The sequence below is a fragment of the Poecilia reticulata genome, chromosome 6 (assembly GCF_904066995.2).
Source record: "Poecilia reticulata chromosome 6, P_reticulata-male-v2, whole genome shotgun sequence".
Taxonomy (NCBI): domain Eukaryota; kingdom Metazoa; phylum Chordata; class Actinopteri; order Cyprinodontiformes; family Poeciliidae; genus Poecilia; species Poecilia reticulata.
This window is the reverse complement of record NC_088835.1, coordinates 4,296,102-4,310,628: the sequence shown is the minus strand read 5'-3', so window position 1 is coordinate 4,310,628 and position 14,527 is coordinate 4,296,102. Positions and strand designations below refer to the sequence as shown.

Here is a 14,527-nt window from a genome sequence, read left to right as displayed (position 1 = left end):
TCTCCAAGATCGATTCCAACTCGTTAGTGAGTTTTAGAGTCCTCGTCTCTGTCCACACCAACTGTCTGAGTGTTTGCTAGTTCGGCCAAGTCCATCACAAATTTTTCGATACTCCAGGAATCCACAAGCTCCAAACAGCAGAAATCCTGTTACCATGAATAAATCCAGGGTGAATCCCGCCGGGTGTGTGCCCGCAGGACAAGAGGCTCTCTGTGCCCAGACTTCTCGTTGAGAGAATTTGATCAATTTTATTGAGAGATCGGTGGACCAGATCCATAATTTGTACTCCAGTTTCCTCCCACAGCCCAAAGACATGACTGTCAGTTTAATTGGTTTCTCTAAATTCTCCCTAAGTGTTAGTGTGTGTACATGGTTGTGTGTCTCTGTGTTGCCCTGCGACAGACTGGCGACCTGTCCAGGGTGACCCCGCCTCTCACCTGTAACATTAGCTGGAGAGGCAGCAGCAACCCTCCTGACCCACTGAGGGACAAGGGTGTAAGAAAATGGATGGATGTCTTTAATATTGATCAGTTAAAACTGTAAATTTGTTTTACTGTATACAAACACTAAGGTATAGTTTTTGAATTATAGCTGATATTTTTTTTGTGATAAACATTATTTTTAGCTGCAAATGTTATGGGTATAAGAGCGTGGTTTTGTACCTTACACTTTTTTGCGGGTGTGTACATGCAGCTCTTAGGGTGAAACTCAGGGTTTGCTTCCAATAAACCTCACTGTTTATCAGTAAAGCCTGAATCCTTCATTCAGGGGGTAATTGTTTTGAAATAAAATTAAAGACATTTAAAACCAGATCATTTAACATGTGCACATGGTATCACGTTAAAGTGACAAACTTCCAGAAAAGAAACGCATCCAAAAGATTTACGCAAGACAGTAAAAAAGGACTTAGATAATTCTGGATGGTTACATACTGGGCTGAACTAAATTTCCCAACTGATGGACAGTAAAGGTTATTTGTATTCTTCTCCTCTGATTTTCTGAAGCTCAATTACACTTGCTGCTTCTACTTGCCACTGACATCTGTGACAGAATTATTTGTATGAACTTCTCAGGGAAGTTGCATGGCTTTGCTTGGCATGTAAAATTTAAGGACCAGAAATGTGTGTGTGATTCAGTGTCCGTCAGACAAATGGGGAGCTGTAACAGTCAACACACTGAATGTCTTTGCTATGAGGAAATAAACTAGGAGCTATCGTCCTGCAACGTTTGGATGCATCCTTACGCCAACAGACCAGGATCAGCTCTGAACAGGCCTTGTAACGAGGCATTCATTTGATTCAGGTATTTTGGAGCAGGGAAGCATCTGAAAGTTGCAGGATGGAGGACTGAACTTAAGGATCCCCGAGTTAGTGGCTCTAAAACATGATGTAATGTTGATCACATTTGCAAAAGGCTCAAGGCATAAATTAACTAAGCACCTGAATGCTAACATTTTAACACAACAGATATAAAAATGTAATGCTGCTTAATTTGATTTAATGGTTTCAGCATAAATAAATGAAAAGGTTTTAAATAGTTTAACATTTAAACTGAATATTTTAAGGAGCTGGCAAGTTTACTTTGCAAAAGTTCAAAGAACAATATTCATGGTTAGATTGTTTTGTTACCATAGCTACAATATGATATAGAAACGCGGTGAGCAGCATGAGATGTAAAAGCACACGCCGCACATAATTCTTTGTTCACATAGATATATCATCCTCATTGCAAGCTCAAACCTCTGAAAGCGTGGCTATAGGCTATAAATGTGCTTCACATTGAGCCAAGCAGAGCAAACGATGTGGCTTTTAAACATGACTCATACCTTGATTAAGAATTCTCCAGAGAAACACGAGTCAAAGGGTGTTGATATAAATGCCGCTACAGGAGAGTCTGTGTCCTGTTTGAGTGAAAGGTGGGGTTGCTCAATCCGTGCAGAAGTAAACTTCACAGATAAAGCTGCAATATCGAGCAACGTGTCCCACACACAAAGGTGTCAGCAGTGTGATTGGTGAGTGCTCCCGGGTCCATGTATTTTAAGGCCCCTCCAGGCTTATAATAATATAATTATACAGGCTTATATTACAGTAGGGGAAACCCTGAAAAACTCATATTTTCTTGTGATGTACTCTACAAAGCACTAGTTTGTAGAGTACATCACAAACTGCTTCGCGGATGAGTATCCATGTGATGCTCATGTTGCCATTGGTTTTATATCCACATATTCCCTTCACATTTACCTCAAAGTAGTCCTGCTCCACAATCTTTCCTGTTTCCATGGTGTATTTACATGTCAGGTAGTCAAGTGCCATTGAGGCAATTCCATGTGAGGCCAGCAAAGCTGCACGATATTCCACCAACTGACCTCCACCGCCCCACAGGTCCAGAAGACCAGGAAAAGGTCCAGGTCCTTTAAGTAAGTCAGATCAACAAAAACAGTTCTTACATTTCTTTCTTTTTTAATCAAAAACATTTGATTGAATTTTCACATATTTTTTGTACATTGAATAAAAAAAGGAAAAAACTTACGGTTTTAGTCCTAGAAACAAAGTGAAGAAATAGAAATATAAAGCAAGAAAATAACCCTCCACCCCACATCACTAAAATGATATCAGTTCTGTCCAACCAGAGACCTTCCTTGTGTATCACTGCAGTTCCATTGTTGCAAGTTTCAACTGTCCAAGAGCTGGAAATGCCCTCAAAAAAGGACTCTGTGATTTTTAAAATGTATCAACAGAAGGTTTAAGTGAAAATCTGAGTTTTTCAAGTTTAAGACAATTCATAATATATTGCAAAAACTATAATTGAGATGTAAGAGAGGAACCCTTCTATTTGAAAGAAACCTTAACTGGCTGAAATAGATCCTTATTCTATAACCCCAAAAAGGGTTGCTAATGGGTTTGGTTCTAATTTGACACTGAATACATAAGATAGCATGCCAAATATTTTCTTCCAGTTGTTACTGAAAAGAGGACATAAAAAAGATCAAGCGAGGCCTGTCATAATGTTGGTTTTTTTGTGATTTTTCTGTGTTCTCCGTTTAGTTTGGGTTTATTTCTAGGTTTCAAGTGTTTTTCATTTGTGTACTGCCGGTTTTCCTTTGTTCCTTGTCCACTAATTAGTAATTTGATCCACCTGTTTGGTGAGCTATTTAGGTTTGGCGCAGCAGTCTCGTCAAGGCTTTGTCTGAGTTCGGGTTAGTTGAGTGTCAGCACTGTGTTTAGCTCGTCTGAGTTTCCTCTCTGTGTTGTATACATCAGTGTCCTTCAGTGAATTTGACCTGTAAATTCCTGACAAAATTAAGATTAAAAACAAAATGACGAAAAAGAGAAAACCGCTTGGTTCCTGTCAACCACAACTAACACATTTCCTGACAGGCCTTGAAGATCTGAATCCAATGAACTATCTTAAACTGGATTAACTGATGCCAAGAACAACATGGCATAAGTTAGTTAAACTAGTTTCAAAACTGTGATCCAGGAGTCATTAAAAATAGCACAGCTGATATTTTTACTGAATGCTTAATGACACTGTGTTTAAATGATCCAGTAAAAAATGCATAGGCAAAGCAAAGGCCTTGAACCTGTTTACCTGAAAAGACTTGATATTTTACCCAAAATCTGGTTGCAGCACAACCAATCAAATTAACAAGATTTGAAATAATAATAAAACGGGTGAAAAAAAATTAGCTGAAAAGAAGTCTCAAAGCAGATGTGCTCCCCCCTAAACATAGCGTTGGGTCATTAGTGCTCCTCCCTTTTCGAAAACCACTTTGATATTTTGACATATATCCTTTACTATTTAAATAATATACTAGTCTATTATTAATAATTTTTCCATTATTTTACATGATTTGATATTAAAGCTATTGGTCTGTAGTTTTCTGGGTTTGAATTATCTTTTCCTGGTTTAGTTATTGCTATTATAATTGATTCCTTCCAATTCAATGGTAATTTTCCCTCCTCCCAAATTTTATTATATAATTGTAATAATATATCTTTAGATTTTTCCCTGAGTTGTCTCATCATTCTATACCAAATATGGTCTTTACCTGGTGCTGTTTTTGTCTTAAGTGCATTATTTAATTCCGTTTTTGTAAAATCAACATTGAACAAATTGTTTTTTCAACGCTCTGTAATAAATCTTTATATATAATTTTTGTATGTTCTCTTCCCTTTTCACTAATATTATTTGAACTATGAATTTTACTAAATGTTCTTGACAATATTTCAGCTTTGTCTTCATCTCTTATTATATTTGTATCATCTATTTTTAGTATAGGATATTCAAACTCTCTTTTATACCATTCATTCTTTTGATTACTTTCCAAATTTTCTCAATTTTTGTTTCTTTATCGTATTACAAAAATTTCTCCAGTATTCTCTTTTTGCATTCTTTATAGTTCTCCTTACTATTGCTTGTTTTCTTTTGTAATCAATTCAATTCTTATAAATTGGATTATGTTTGAGTACCTTAAATGCTTTATTTCTTAATTTTATTGCTTATTTGCACTCATTTGTCCACCATGGCAAAGTAGGAGGTAGTACCGCTCCAAGATGGCCGCCGTATTTCCTGCGCAGGAGCAGCCAATGTGGGGTCTACACTAATATTATGTCTATGGTTTCAACCGTGGCTGTTTGGTTGGGACAAACCACTAGAGTAAACAGGGGGAGGCGGACCGTTCCACTCCTTGTAGTGACTTGTAGATGTTTTTGTGTCAACACATTATGCACAGTAATAATATTTATGGAGCTTTGGAACGTGACGTCACTGCTGCAGACGGAGGAATATCAGTGCCATCTTTGGGGGCCATAAACATAACCGGCAGAAACGACAGTCTCGCAGGTTTTTCTAATCCAAGTTACTTAAAATAATTTAGCTATGGTACGAACTTGCTGTCTTATTGAATGTAATGTCCGATCACACGACTGAAACGGTAAAAAAAGATGGTGAAACGAAAGTCCGTTTTCTATTTTCCTGCTTGGAAACAACGCGAGGAGGCTAAGCTATCGGAGCTAACGAAAAGAAAACGAATGTCCTGGTATCAGCCGTGAAACGTCCTCATATCAAGTTCTCCAACATACCTAAAAGTTTGCTCCAGACATTTCCATTCTGGTGAGCATTTAAATTTGCTTTGTTGTTGTGTCATAATTTTTTGCTATGATTTTGTCCGGGTGTTCTCATGTTCAGTTTTGTTGAGTTCATTTAAGGTCGGGCTTATATTGTTTATGTACACTCTAAAAAGAAAATAGTTGATTCAACTTAATTGAATTGTTTCAATTGGTAAGTAATTCAATTAAGTTGGATCAATGTAATTTTGTAGTTTAACTTGACAAACTTAGGTCAGTCTAACTCAATTTATTTACTTTATTTCATATAAAAATGTTTAATCCCCCTTATTTAAATTTATAGAAAGTCAACTCAAAAATTTAAGTTCTAACTTAAAAAACGAAACTACCCCAAAGTCGTTTATACTTATTTTGTACTTACAATACTGCTTAAATACAAATCCTTTTTAAAGTATGTTTTAGTATGTTGTTTTAGCTTTTAAAATAGGAGTAAAATTCCTTTACACTACTCAAAAATTCAACTTGGTTATAATAACAAATCTACATTGCACAAATAGAACATTTTAAATTTTATTGTGAAATCACAAACTTACAGATTTTTCACAACATATGCACTGAACATACTACACAGATCTTTTGAAACTTCATAAGAGATTTTGCATTTCTGCTTAATTGGGTTTGCTTTGGAGTAAACCCAACTTGGGGCACCCAAGTCCAGTTCTGGAGAGCTAGCATCCTGCAACTTTCAAATGAATCCAATCTCCAACACCCCGGATTCAAATGAACTGCTCATTACTACTGTATGTCTCTGCTCAGCTGAGCGTCTGCTGGTGTGTAAATTCAGCAAGGTGGTATTGAAATAGTCCATCTGAAAGTTGCACATTGATGGCAAACCTTATCCCTGTGTGAGCTTGTAGAATCCAGAAGTATTCCTCTGAAAAAAATAAGGTTTTTCAGATTTACCACAAGACCTCCTAAAATAAAGGAAATCAACATTCTCAATCCCTAATCTGTTTTTATATAAAATGTAACATGTGTGACTGTTTTTAACATCTTCAAGAACAAACTGAAACGAGCAATAACATGCACATCCTTTGAAACAAGGATGTGGTGTAATGGCTGCCGCGTTTAAACCATGTCCGATACTTAAGTTAACTGACAGAACAGAATAGTAAACATTAAGCACTGCTCAATTCAAATTGAAAAAATGAAAGAACGCTGTGAAAGTGTCTGTGAACAATACTACAGCAGCCTACTAATGCTGTGGCTTTAATATGCACAATGTCCCAAAAGAAATTCAAAAAGTTCAGTCCCTTGATGTTAAGCTTCCAATACATGGAGCCCTCATGTTCAAACAAAGACAGAAAATAATCTGTCCTTTTGCACAACATGCAATTGTCTTTACTGTGAGGTCTGAAGTCTTCCAAACAAATTCTGAACTTTGGGAGACATCTTGTGCATGAAGATATTTTGAAACACTTCAAATGTGAAGCACAGAGGTTTTGGATAAGCCAGGTTAAGGGCATATATCAAACCCAGAAGCAGGGCACATGCTGAGGCAACTGAAGTCAGGTCATGCAACACCTCCACTCCCCCAATGTCTTCTGGGGATTCTTTCAATCCCTCTCCCTCCTTCCGAATCACAAACACTGCCAGGGTGAGCTGTTTGAGTTCCATCTGGACATCATCCCCACTGCTGCCCTGTAGTGAGATAAACAATATGTTAAACTTGAAGACTGTAACTAATCTCTCAATACAAAATTTGAAAAATAAAAACCTTATAAATGCAAGCATCAAGTATAAGTGTATAGCTTGTGAATTGAAGAGAATCGTTTATGGCATCTGAAATATCCTTGATAAATTTTCCAAGTTCAAAGTTGCATTACAAATTGAATAACTCAAAGGGTGATTTTTAATGTTTTTGAAAAGATAATGCATGCATGTAACTTTATATGTGTTTTGTCATATTGCAGGCTTTAGCTTAAACAAATTCATAGATTATACGTCAAGGCAGAATAGTAATCCAACCAATGGTCATCTTAGGTTGGAAATCAACACAAAATGCATATTTCTGTTGCTTATCAGATATTTTGGAGCTGATATGAAAATATCATGACTAAAACCTTCGTATTAACTTGTTTATTATGTTGGTGAACAGGAAATGAATGTCCGTCCATCCATCCATTTTCTTCCGCTTATCCGTGGTCGGGTCGCGGGGGCAGCAGCTTCAGAAGGGAGGCCCAGACTTTCCTCTCCCCAGCCACTTCTTCCAGCTCCTCCAGGGGAACCCCAAGGCGTTCCCAGGCCAGCCGAGAGACATAGTCCCTCCAGCGTGTCCTGGGTCTTCCCCGAGGCCTCCTCCCGGTGGGACGTGCCCGGAACTCCTCACCAGGGAGGCGTCCAGGAGGCATGCTGACCAGATGCCCGAGCCTCAACTGGCTCCTCTCGACGTGGAGGAGCAGCGGCTCTACTCTGAGTCCCTCCCGGATGACCGAGCTTCTCACCCTATCTCTAAGGGAGAGCCCAGCCACCCTGCGGAGGAAACTCATTTCGGCCGCTTGTACCCGTGATCTTGTTCTTTCATGACCTAAAGCTCATGACCATAGATGAGGGTAGGATAGTAGATCGACCGGTAAATCGAGAGCTTCGCTTTTTGACTCAGCTCTCTCTTCACCACGATGGACCGGTACAGCGCCTGCTTCACGGCAGACGCTGCCCCAATCCGCCTGTCGATCTCCCGCTCCCTTCTTCCCTCATTCGTGAACAAGATCCCCAGATACTTAAACTCCTCCACTTGAGGCAGGACGACCCCCCTGACTCGGAGAAGGCACTCCACCCTTTTCCGGCTCAAGACCAGGCCTCGGATTTGAAGGCACTGAGCCTCATCCCGGCCACTTCACACTCGGCTGCGAACCGCTCCAGTGAGACCTGCATCATGTTCCGATGAAGCCAACAGGACCACATCATTCGCAAAAAGCAGAGATGCGATCCTAAGGCCACCAAAACGGATCCCCTCAACACCTCGGCTGCGCCTAGAAATTCTGTCCATGAAGGTAATGAACAGAATCGGTGACAAAGGGCAGCCTTGGCGGAGTCCAACTCTCATCGGAAACGAGCCCGACTTACTGCCAGCAATGCGGACCAGACTCTGACACCGGTCATACAGGGACCTGACAGCCCGTATCAAAGGGCCCGGTACCCCATACTCCCGGAGAACCCCCACAAGGCCTCCCGAGGGACACGGTCGAACGTCTTCTCCAAGTCCACAAAACACATGTAGACTGGTTGGGCGAACTCCCATGCACCCTCCAGGACCCTGCTGAGGGTGTAGAGCTGGTCCAGTGTTCCACGACCAGGACGAAAACCACACTGCTCTTCCTGAATCCGAGGTTCGACTATCCGACGGACCTTCTTCTCCAGGACCCCTGAATAGACCTTACCAGGGAGGCTTAAGAGTGTGACCCTCCTGTAATTGGAGCACACCCCCCGGTCCCCCTTTTTAAACAGGGGGACCACCACCCCAGTCTGCCAATCCAGGGGAACTGCCCCCGATGTCCATGCGATATTGCAGAGTCGCGTGAGCCAACCGGCCCACAACGTCCCGAGTTGAGGTCAGCAGCACACCATCCCCACTATAAACAGTGTTTGTGCCGCACTGCTTCCCCCTCCTGAGATGCCGGATGGTGGACCAGAATCGACTCGAAGCCGTACGGAAGTCTGTCTCCATGGCCTCTCCAAGCTCCTCCCACACCCGAGTTTTTGCCTCAGCAACCACCCAAGCCGCATGCCGTTTCGCCCGCCGGTACCCATCTGCTGCTTCTGGAGTCCCACAGGCTAAAAAGGCCCGGTAGGACTCCTTCAGCTTGACAGCATCCCTCACCGAAGGTGTCCACCAACGGGTTCGAGGGTTGCCGCCACGACAGGCACCAACAACCTTGCGGCCGCAGCTCCGATAGGCCGCCTTGGCAATAGAGGTACGGAACATGGTCCACTCGGACTCAATGTCCCCAACCTCCCCCGGTACGTGCTCGAAGTTCTGCCGGAGATGAGAGTTGAAGCTCCGTCTCACAGGGGACTCCGCCAGACGTTCCCAGCACACCCTCATTACACGTTTGGGCCTGCCAGGTCTGACCGGCTTCCTCCCCCACCACCGGAGCCAACTCACCACCAGATAGTGGTCAGTGGACAGCTCCGCACCTCTCTTCACCCGAGTGTCCAAGACATACGGCCGCAGATCCGATGAAACGATGACAAAATTGATCATCGAACTGCGGCCTAGGGTGTCCTGATGCCAAGTGCACATATGGACGCCCTTATGCCTCAACATGGTGTTCGTGATGGACAATCGGTGATGAGCAAAGAAGTCCAACAACAGAACACCACTCGAGTTCAGATTGGGGAGGCCGTTCCTCCCAACTACGCCCCTCCAGGTCTCACTGTCATTGCCCACATGAGCGTTGAAGACCCCCAGTAGAACAAGGGAGTCCCCAGGAGGGGCACTCTCCAGAACCCCCTCTAAGGACTCCAAAAGGGGTGGGTCATCTGAACTGCTGTTCAGCCTGTAAGCACAGACAACAGTCAGAACCCGTCCCCCCACCCTTACGCAGGGGGAGGCTACTCTCTTGTTCACCGGGGTGAACCCCAACGTACAGTAAAACTCTCCTTGGGCTGCCACCTTATCGTGGTGGAGGGGTTTGAGTGTCCCAATGATACTAGGAGCTATGCTGTCTGGGGCTTTATGCCCCTGGTGGGGTCACCCAAGGCAGACAGGTCCTAGGTGAGGAACCAGACAAAGCGCAGCCCGAAGACCCCTTATGATGCACAACAACCTTGGATCTAGCGTTCCCTCGCCCAGACGCGGGTCACCGGGGCCCCACTCTGGAGCCAGGCTTGGAGGTGGGGCACGATGGCGAGCGCCTGGTGGCCGGGCTTTTACCCACAGAGCCTGGCCGGACTCAGCCCGAAGAGGAGACGTGGGTCCCCCTTCCGATGGGCTCACCACCTGTCGGAGGGGCCAAAGGGGTCGGGTGCAGTGTGTAACGGGCGGCAGCCAAGGGAGGGGACCCTGGCGGTCTGATCCTCAGCTGCAGAGGCTGGCTCTTGGGACGTGGAATGTCACCTCTCTGGTGGGGAAGGAACCGGAGCTAGTGTGCGAGGCTGAGAGGTTCCGGCTAGAAATAGTCGGCCTCACCTCGACACATGGCTCTGGTTCTGGAACCAGTCTCCTTGAGAGGGGCTGGACATACTTCCACTCTGGAGTTGCCCACGGTGAAGTTAATAGTGAAGTTACATAATGGTCTCTGCTGAATAGCAAAGCACACCACTGCTGGATTTAAGCAGGACATAGCCATGTTAAATTTACAATTCAACACCAAATCTGCCTGCTGTATTAAAACAGATGTTTACATATAGAAAAGTCAGGCCAGAAATAATTTAAAAAGGTACAAGCAACTGACATTGAATTTTTCAATGTTCCTGAATGGGATAAGATGCGGCTTCAAACCTTTAAAAAAAACTTAACACAGTATTCCTTAATAAGGTCTTCTGGATCCTCTTGAAGAAAGGTGATGAGCCCTTTCAGAACACATTCCCTTCAAATCCCAATGTCCTCCACCTGTTTTTTGTCACCAACTGTGTGTGTGCGGAGGAGCGATCAGAAACGGCAGAGAACAGACTCGAGGTGAGGCAGGCAGTTCTCTTGCTTCACCGCTGGGGGCGCTCATGATCCCAGACATTGTGACTGCACAACTGCAGAGTAAGACACAGTGAGCTAGCCATGGAGCTAGCCACACAGTAAATAAGTACAGCAATATATTTGTTTTCTTCTCTCTTCCGACGTCAACATGAAAGACTACATTTCTACACTTAACCAGTTTTCTAAAGTGGATTTTCAATTGAAGCAGGAGATGATAACTAAAGGAAGACCAACACCGGAGCTGAAAGTTTTGCCTCGAGACAGTTTGATGATTCTCAAACGGAGTAGAAAAGACATGCTGAAGATAGACTTGGCTTTGGATGAACAGATATTTCTGTGCAGAATTAGTGGTGTATGGATTTCATTGATACATAAAGGTAATACAGCAATAGATGTTTTTGTTTAGTTTTTTAATTAAATGTGCGTTTTGTGGGCTACAGTTAATGTTTAAATAATTCAGTAAAGTAGAAGCGGTAGCTAATCTACCACAGCAATTATTTATTAATAAAACATTAAGCCTAAAACGTACTACAACAACAAACTAAATGTTTTGTTCTGTGTGCAAAATTCTTGAATGTTTTTTGGTGTTAAATCCTAAAACATAAAGTGGCATTGTTGTCAGTTGCTATGGCAACGAGACTGCGTTGCTTGGCGAATACAGATCACTTTGCTGTGGATCATAGCACGAAATTAATACCTACATTTTTAAGTTTCACTGAGTTAACGCGGCTATAGATGACATGTAAAATATTAGTCTTTTTGCCCCCCAGCGTTGTGCGCCTGCGCAAAATTTCCATATGTCCAATAACATGGATGGTGTCTATATAAATAGTAAGTCAGTGCCTCACCAGCAATGAACCTCACCGCACGTCACTGCTTTTGGATCATCACAAACCAAACTTATTATGAACGGATCCCGTTTGGTTACAGTTGAATTCAACGAAGCCTCCTGCTGCTCCTCCGCCCGATGTGCAGCAGGAAGCTCTGCTGACTCAGCAGCGGCTCTCTGAAACGACATGCAGACAGCGGCAGAGATCACCTCTATCAGATCCTCAAGATGAAGCTTGGACTTAGTTTACAGATGTAGTCAAATCAAATCTTTGTAAGAGCATAAAGCTGCCAGGTTAAAAGCTTCAATACGCAGGATGACGCTGATCAGTTGGGGGTAGTTGACGGATAGAAAAGCCTGACAACATGACGCATTGTCGCACATTACTCCGGTAGTCTTTTTTTTTTTATTTGACAGCAATCCGACTGTAAGGGGGCAGAGAGAGCGGAGAGAGGCCTGGGCCCAGCAAATGGAGGACGGGAGTCAGACTCCTGACTACCGCGGGCTAAAGTCTCCGTATGCGGGGCGCCGCGCTAACCACCGCGCCGCGCAATGCCCCTATTGTGGGAGCCTATGCTATAATTTACAGTTTGTCTTTGTTATTTACATTTTTATACAATTTGAGCTTTCTGATGAACTCACCTAGTCCGCCTTCTTTTATTTCCTTGGAAAAATCTGTTTTGTCATGTAATTGCGACTAGACGACTGGCCCAGGAAAAAGTCATTGCAGAGAAAAGAATCGACTAGTCGACTAATTGGTGCAACCCCTACTAGACTTTGACTTCTTTGTTTTAAATTAAAAATGGTAAATGTCCCTCAGTGTTCCCATCAATGATATCCATACCTCATCATAAGTTCTCATGATCCCAGCCATTTTTGAAGAAAGAAAGTCTGCTCAAGGGGAAGAGCCACGAGTCTCAGGAACTCTGCATTAATCTGAGATCAGCACCTGAAAACTGGAACAAATGGCTTCCCTGACTGCAGCTCCACGGTGATGAGCAGAGCGCAGTTGCGTCACATTAAATTAGTTTTGCGTATAACACTAACACCTCTGTAACTGTACGTTAAGCTTACCCATAACAAACAACCTGTCCAGTAGTTCCTGTTATAAAGTCTGGCCACCACTGCAGCGCATTAGCTGCTCCCACACTTTGACCCAGTCTAGCTTCCGACCGGAACACGCCAGCAGTCCTCGGTCCACCTGCACCAGCCCGGAACGTCTCCAGTCTAAATCACACTTTATGTTTTTCTTTTCACTACATACCCGGCTTCCAGCTCTTTAAGTTCTTTAGAATCAAATTAAAAGTACACACACAAAATAAACGTTCACCAACTGACAGAGTAGTTAAGTTCAAACATGCTGAGATTTGAAGCCTGCCGACCAGCGAGGCTAATTACAACTAGCAAATGTGTTCAAAGCAAGTAACTGATGATACTTTGATGTTAAACACAGTTCAGTTTCAAATTAAAGGTAGAAAAAGTCATTAATATTTTTACACCATTTAAATAATATTTTGTCATGGTGGGTAGCATACTTACTGTTTTTTCAGAATCCGACAGTCGGTGGTCAGAAGAAATGGCGGCTGCACATGCGGCCGGTACAAGAAGTGGATCCGTCTCGGGCAAAGCTTATGTAATGACGTCAGATGTAAAACTGCGTTCAACTTAATTGTTTCACTTAAACGTTTGTTTTAGATAAAATGTGTGACTTTTAAGTTAATTGAACTCATGAAAGTAAGTTGTCATAACTAAAGCCAAACAATTAAGTCAGGTTAAGTAAATAAGGCCATAAAATTAAGTACAGCCCAAAGACACTTTTTAGAGTGCAGCACAGTCCGAGTTTTGTCAGTGGACATCGAGGTTATTCCATAATTGTGAAGTAAACTATTTTACTAGTGTTATCAAATTTACAGCTTTAATACTGATATGTTCTGATATGTCCTCTTAAAGGCAAACCGACGTGTGACATGGATGAGCTCAATCCTGACTGGGTTCCAGCGCTGAATATGGGTCACTGAGGTCAACGGCAACGTCGGACCGACATGGGCGTCAATTAAAGAGGCGATACAGCAAAACCATCAACAAGTTACTGAGTAAATAATGAAAACACAGTAGAGGAGCAAGTTGGAGAGGCTGAGGAGGAAGAAACCCAGGAGAAGATCAGCCAGGCTGCAGACTGAACAGGAACCATTTGGGTTGAAATACAGTAGGAAGTGGCTGTTTTCTCTCATTTAATAATTTAATGTATTAAACATTCATGAATCGTTTGATTCAAGCACTTCAAGCTGCACGTAAACAGGTGAAGAAATGAATCACATTTTAAGTAAAAATTTGATACTTAAAATATTTCAAGTAATAAACATGCATGTAATGAAAGATTATATTTTTAAATATTTTATGTGATTAAAGTAAACAATTATATAATCAGGCAAACTGTCAGGTCACTGGGTTTGTTTTGTTCATTAAAATAACATCCACATAAAGTACGTCTACCGCCTGCTGCATTGGGTCCATTGCTGTCTGGGGTGTCACAGGCTATGATGCAAATCTTTGTTGACGGAAATGTTGAAATTTTATATTTCAATGGAAATTGTATATTTCTGTTGAAATATAAACATTTCCGTTCTGTTTTTGGCTGTTCAAGAGCCAAGAACAGAACATCTGCTCTTGGCTCTTGGTTAGATGACACACAGGTGAACTCTGCTTACTGATTAAATGACTTCTGCAGCCACCTGACAGCACTCAAATTTATTTAGCATTATTGAATAAACAGGGGACACACAAACATTTCAAAGTCTATTTTTCCTTTTTTATCCACCCTTTCATTGCGAGCAAAGTTAAATTTTTACTTTAATTTCAATACATCAAGGTTTGCAGCAGCATTAATAAGAGGAAAAATTTTAAGAGGTGTGAATACTTTAGTTACCAACTATC

General features: G+C 42.3%; 2 protein-coding genes across 4 annotated transcripts in view; both read right to left on the bottom strand.

The window, feature by feature from the left end:
- Positions 1-14,527, bottom strand: part of LOC103460423 (peroxisomal succinyl-coenzyme A thioesterase-like) — a 54,493-nt gene that overhangs the window by 38,289 nt on the left and 1,677 nt on the right. For both annotated transcript variants that reach the window (XM_081607687.1, XM_008402575.3), the window contains exon 5: positions 2,241-2,410. In XM_081607687.1, the coding sequence (XP_081463813.1) occupies positions 2,241-2,410 (170 nt within the window). The remainder of the gene's footprint in view (positions 1-2,240; positions 2,411-14,527) is intronic.
- LOC145551910 (uncharacterized) lies at positions 5,626-13,677 on the bottom strand. 2 transcript variants are annotated; one of them, XR_014087783.1, is made up of 2 exons: positions 6,605-13,677; positions 5,626-6,003 (listed from the first exon to the last, which is right to left on the bottom strand). XR_014087783.1 is itself a non-coding variant. In XM_081607691.1 (2 exons), the coding sequence occupies exon 2, from the start codon at positions 9,394-9,396 to the stop codon at positions 8,569-8,571; it is 828 nt and encodes a 275-aa protein (XP_081463817.1). In that variant the 5' UTR covers positions 9,397-11,770; positions 12,438-13,677; the 3' UTR covers positions 5,626-8,568. The 2 variants fall into 2 exon arrangements, 1 of the variants encoding a protein (XP_081463817.1); XM_081607691.1 differs by having other exon boundaries at positions 5,626-11,770; positions 12,438-13,677.

Bases quoted from the DNA above. Each gene is read 5' to 3' on its own strand.
- LOC145551910 (XM_081607691.1), bottom strand. From the start codon at position 9,396: ATGTTGAGGCATAAGGGCGTCCATATGTGCACTTGGCATCAGGACACC.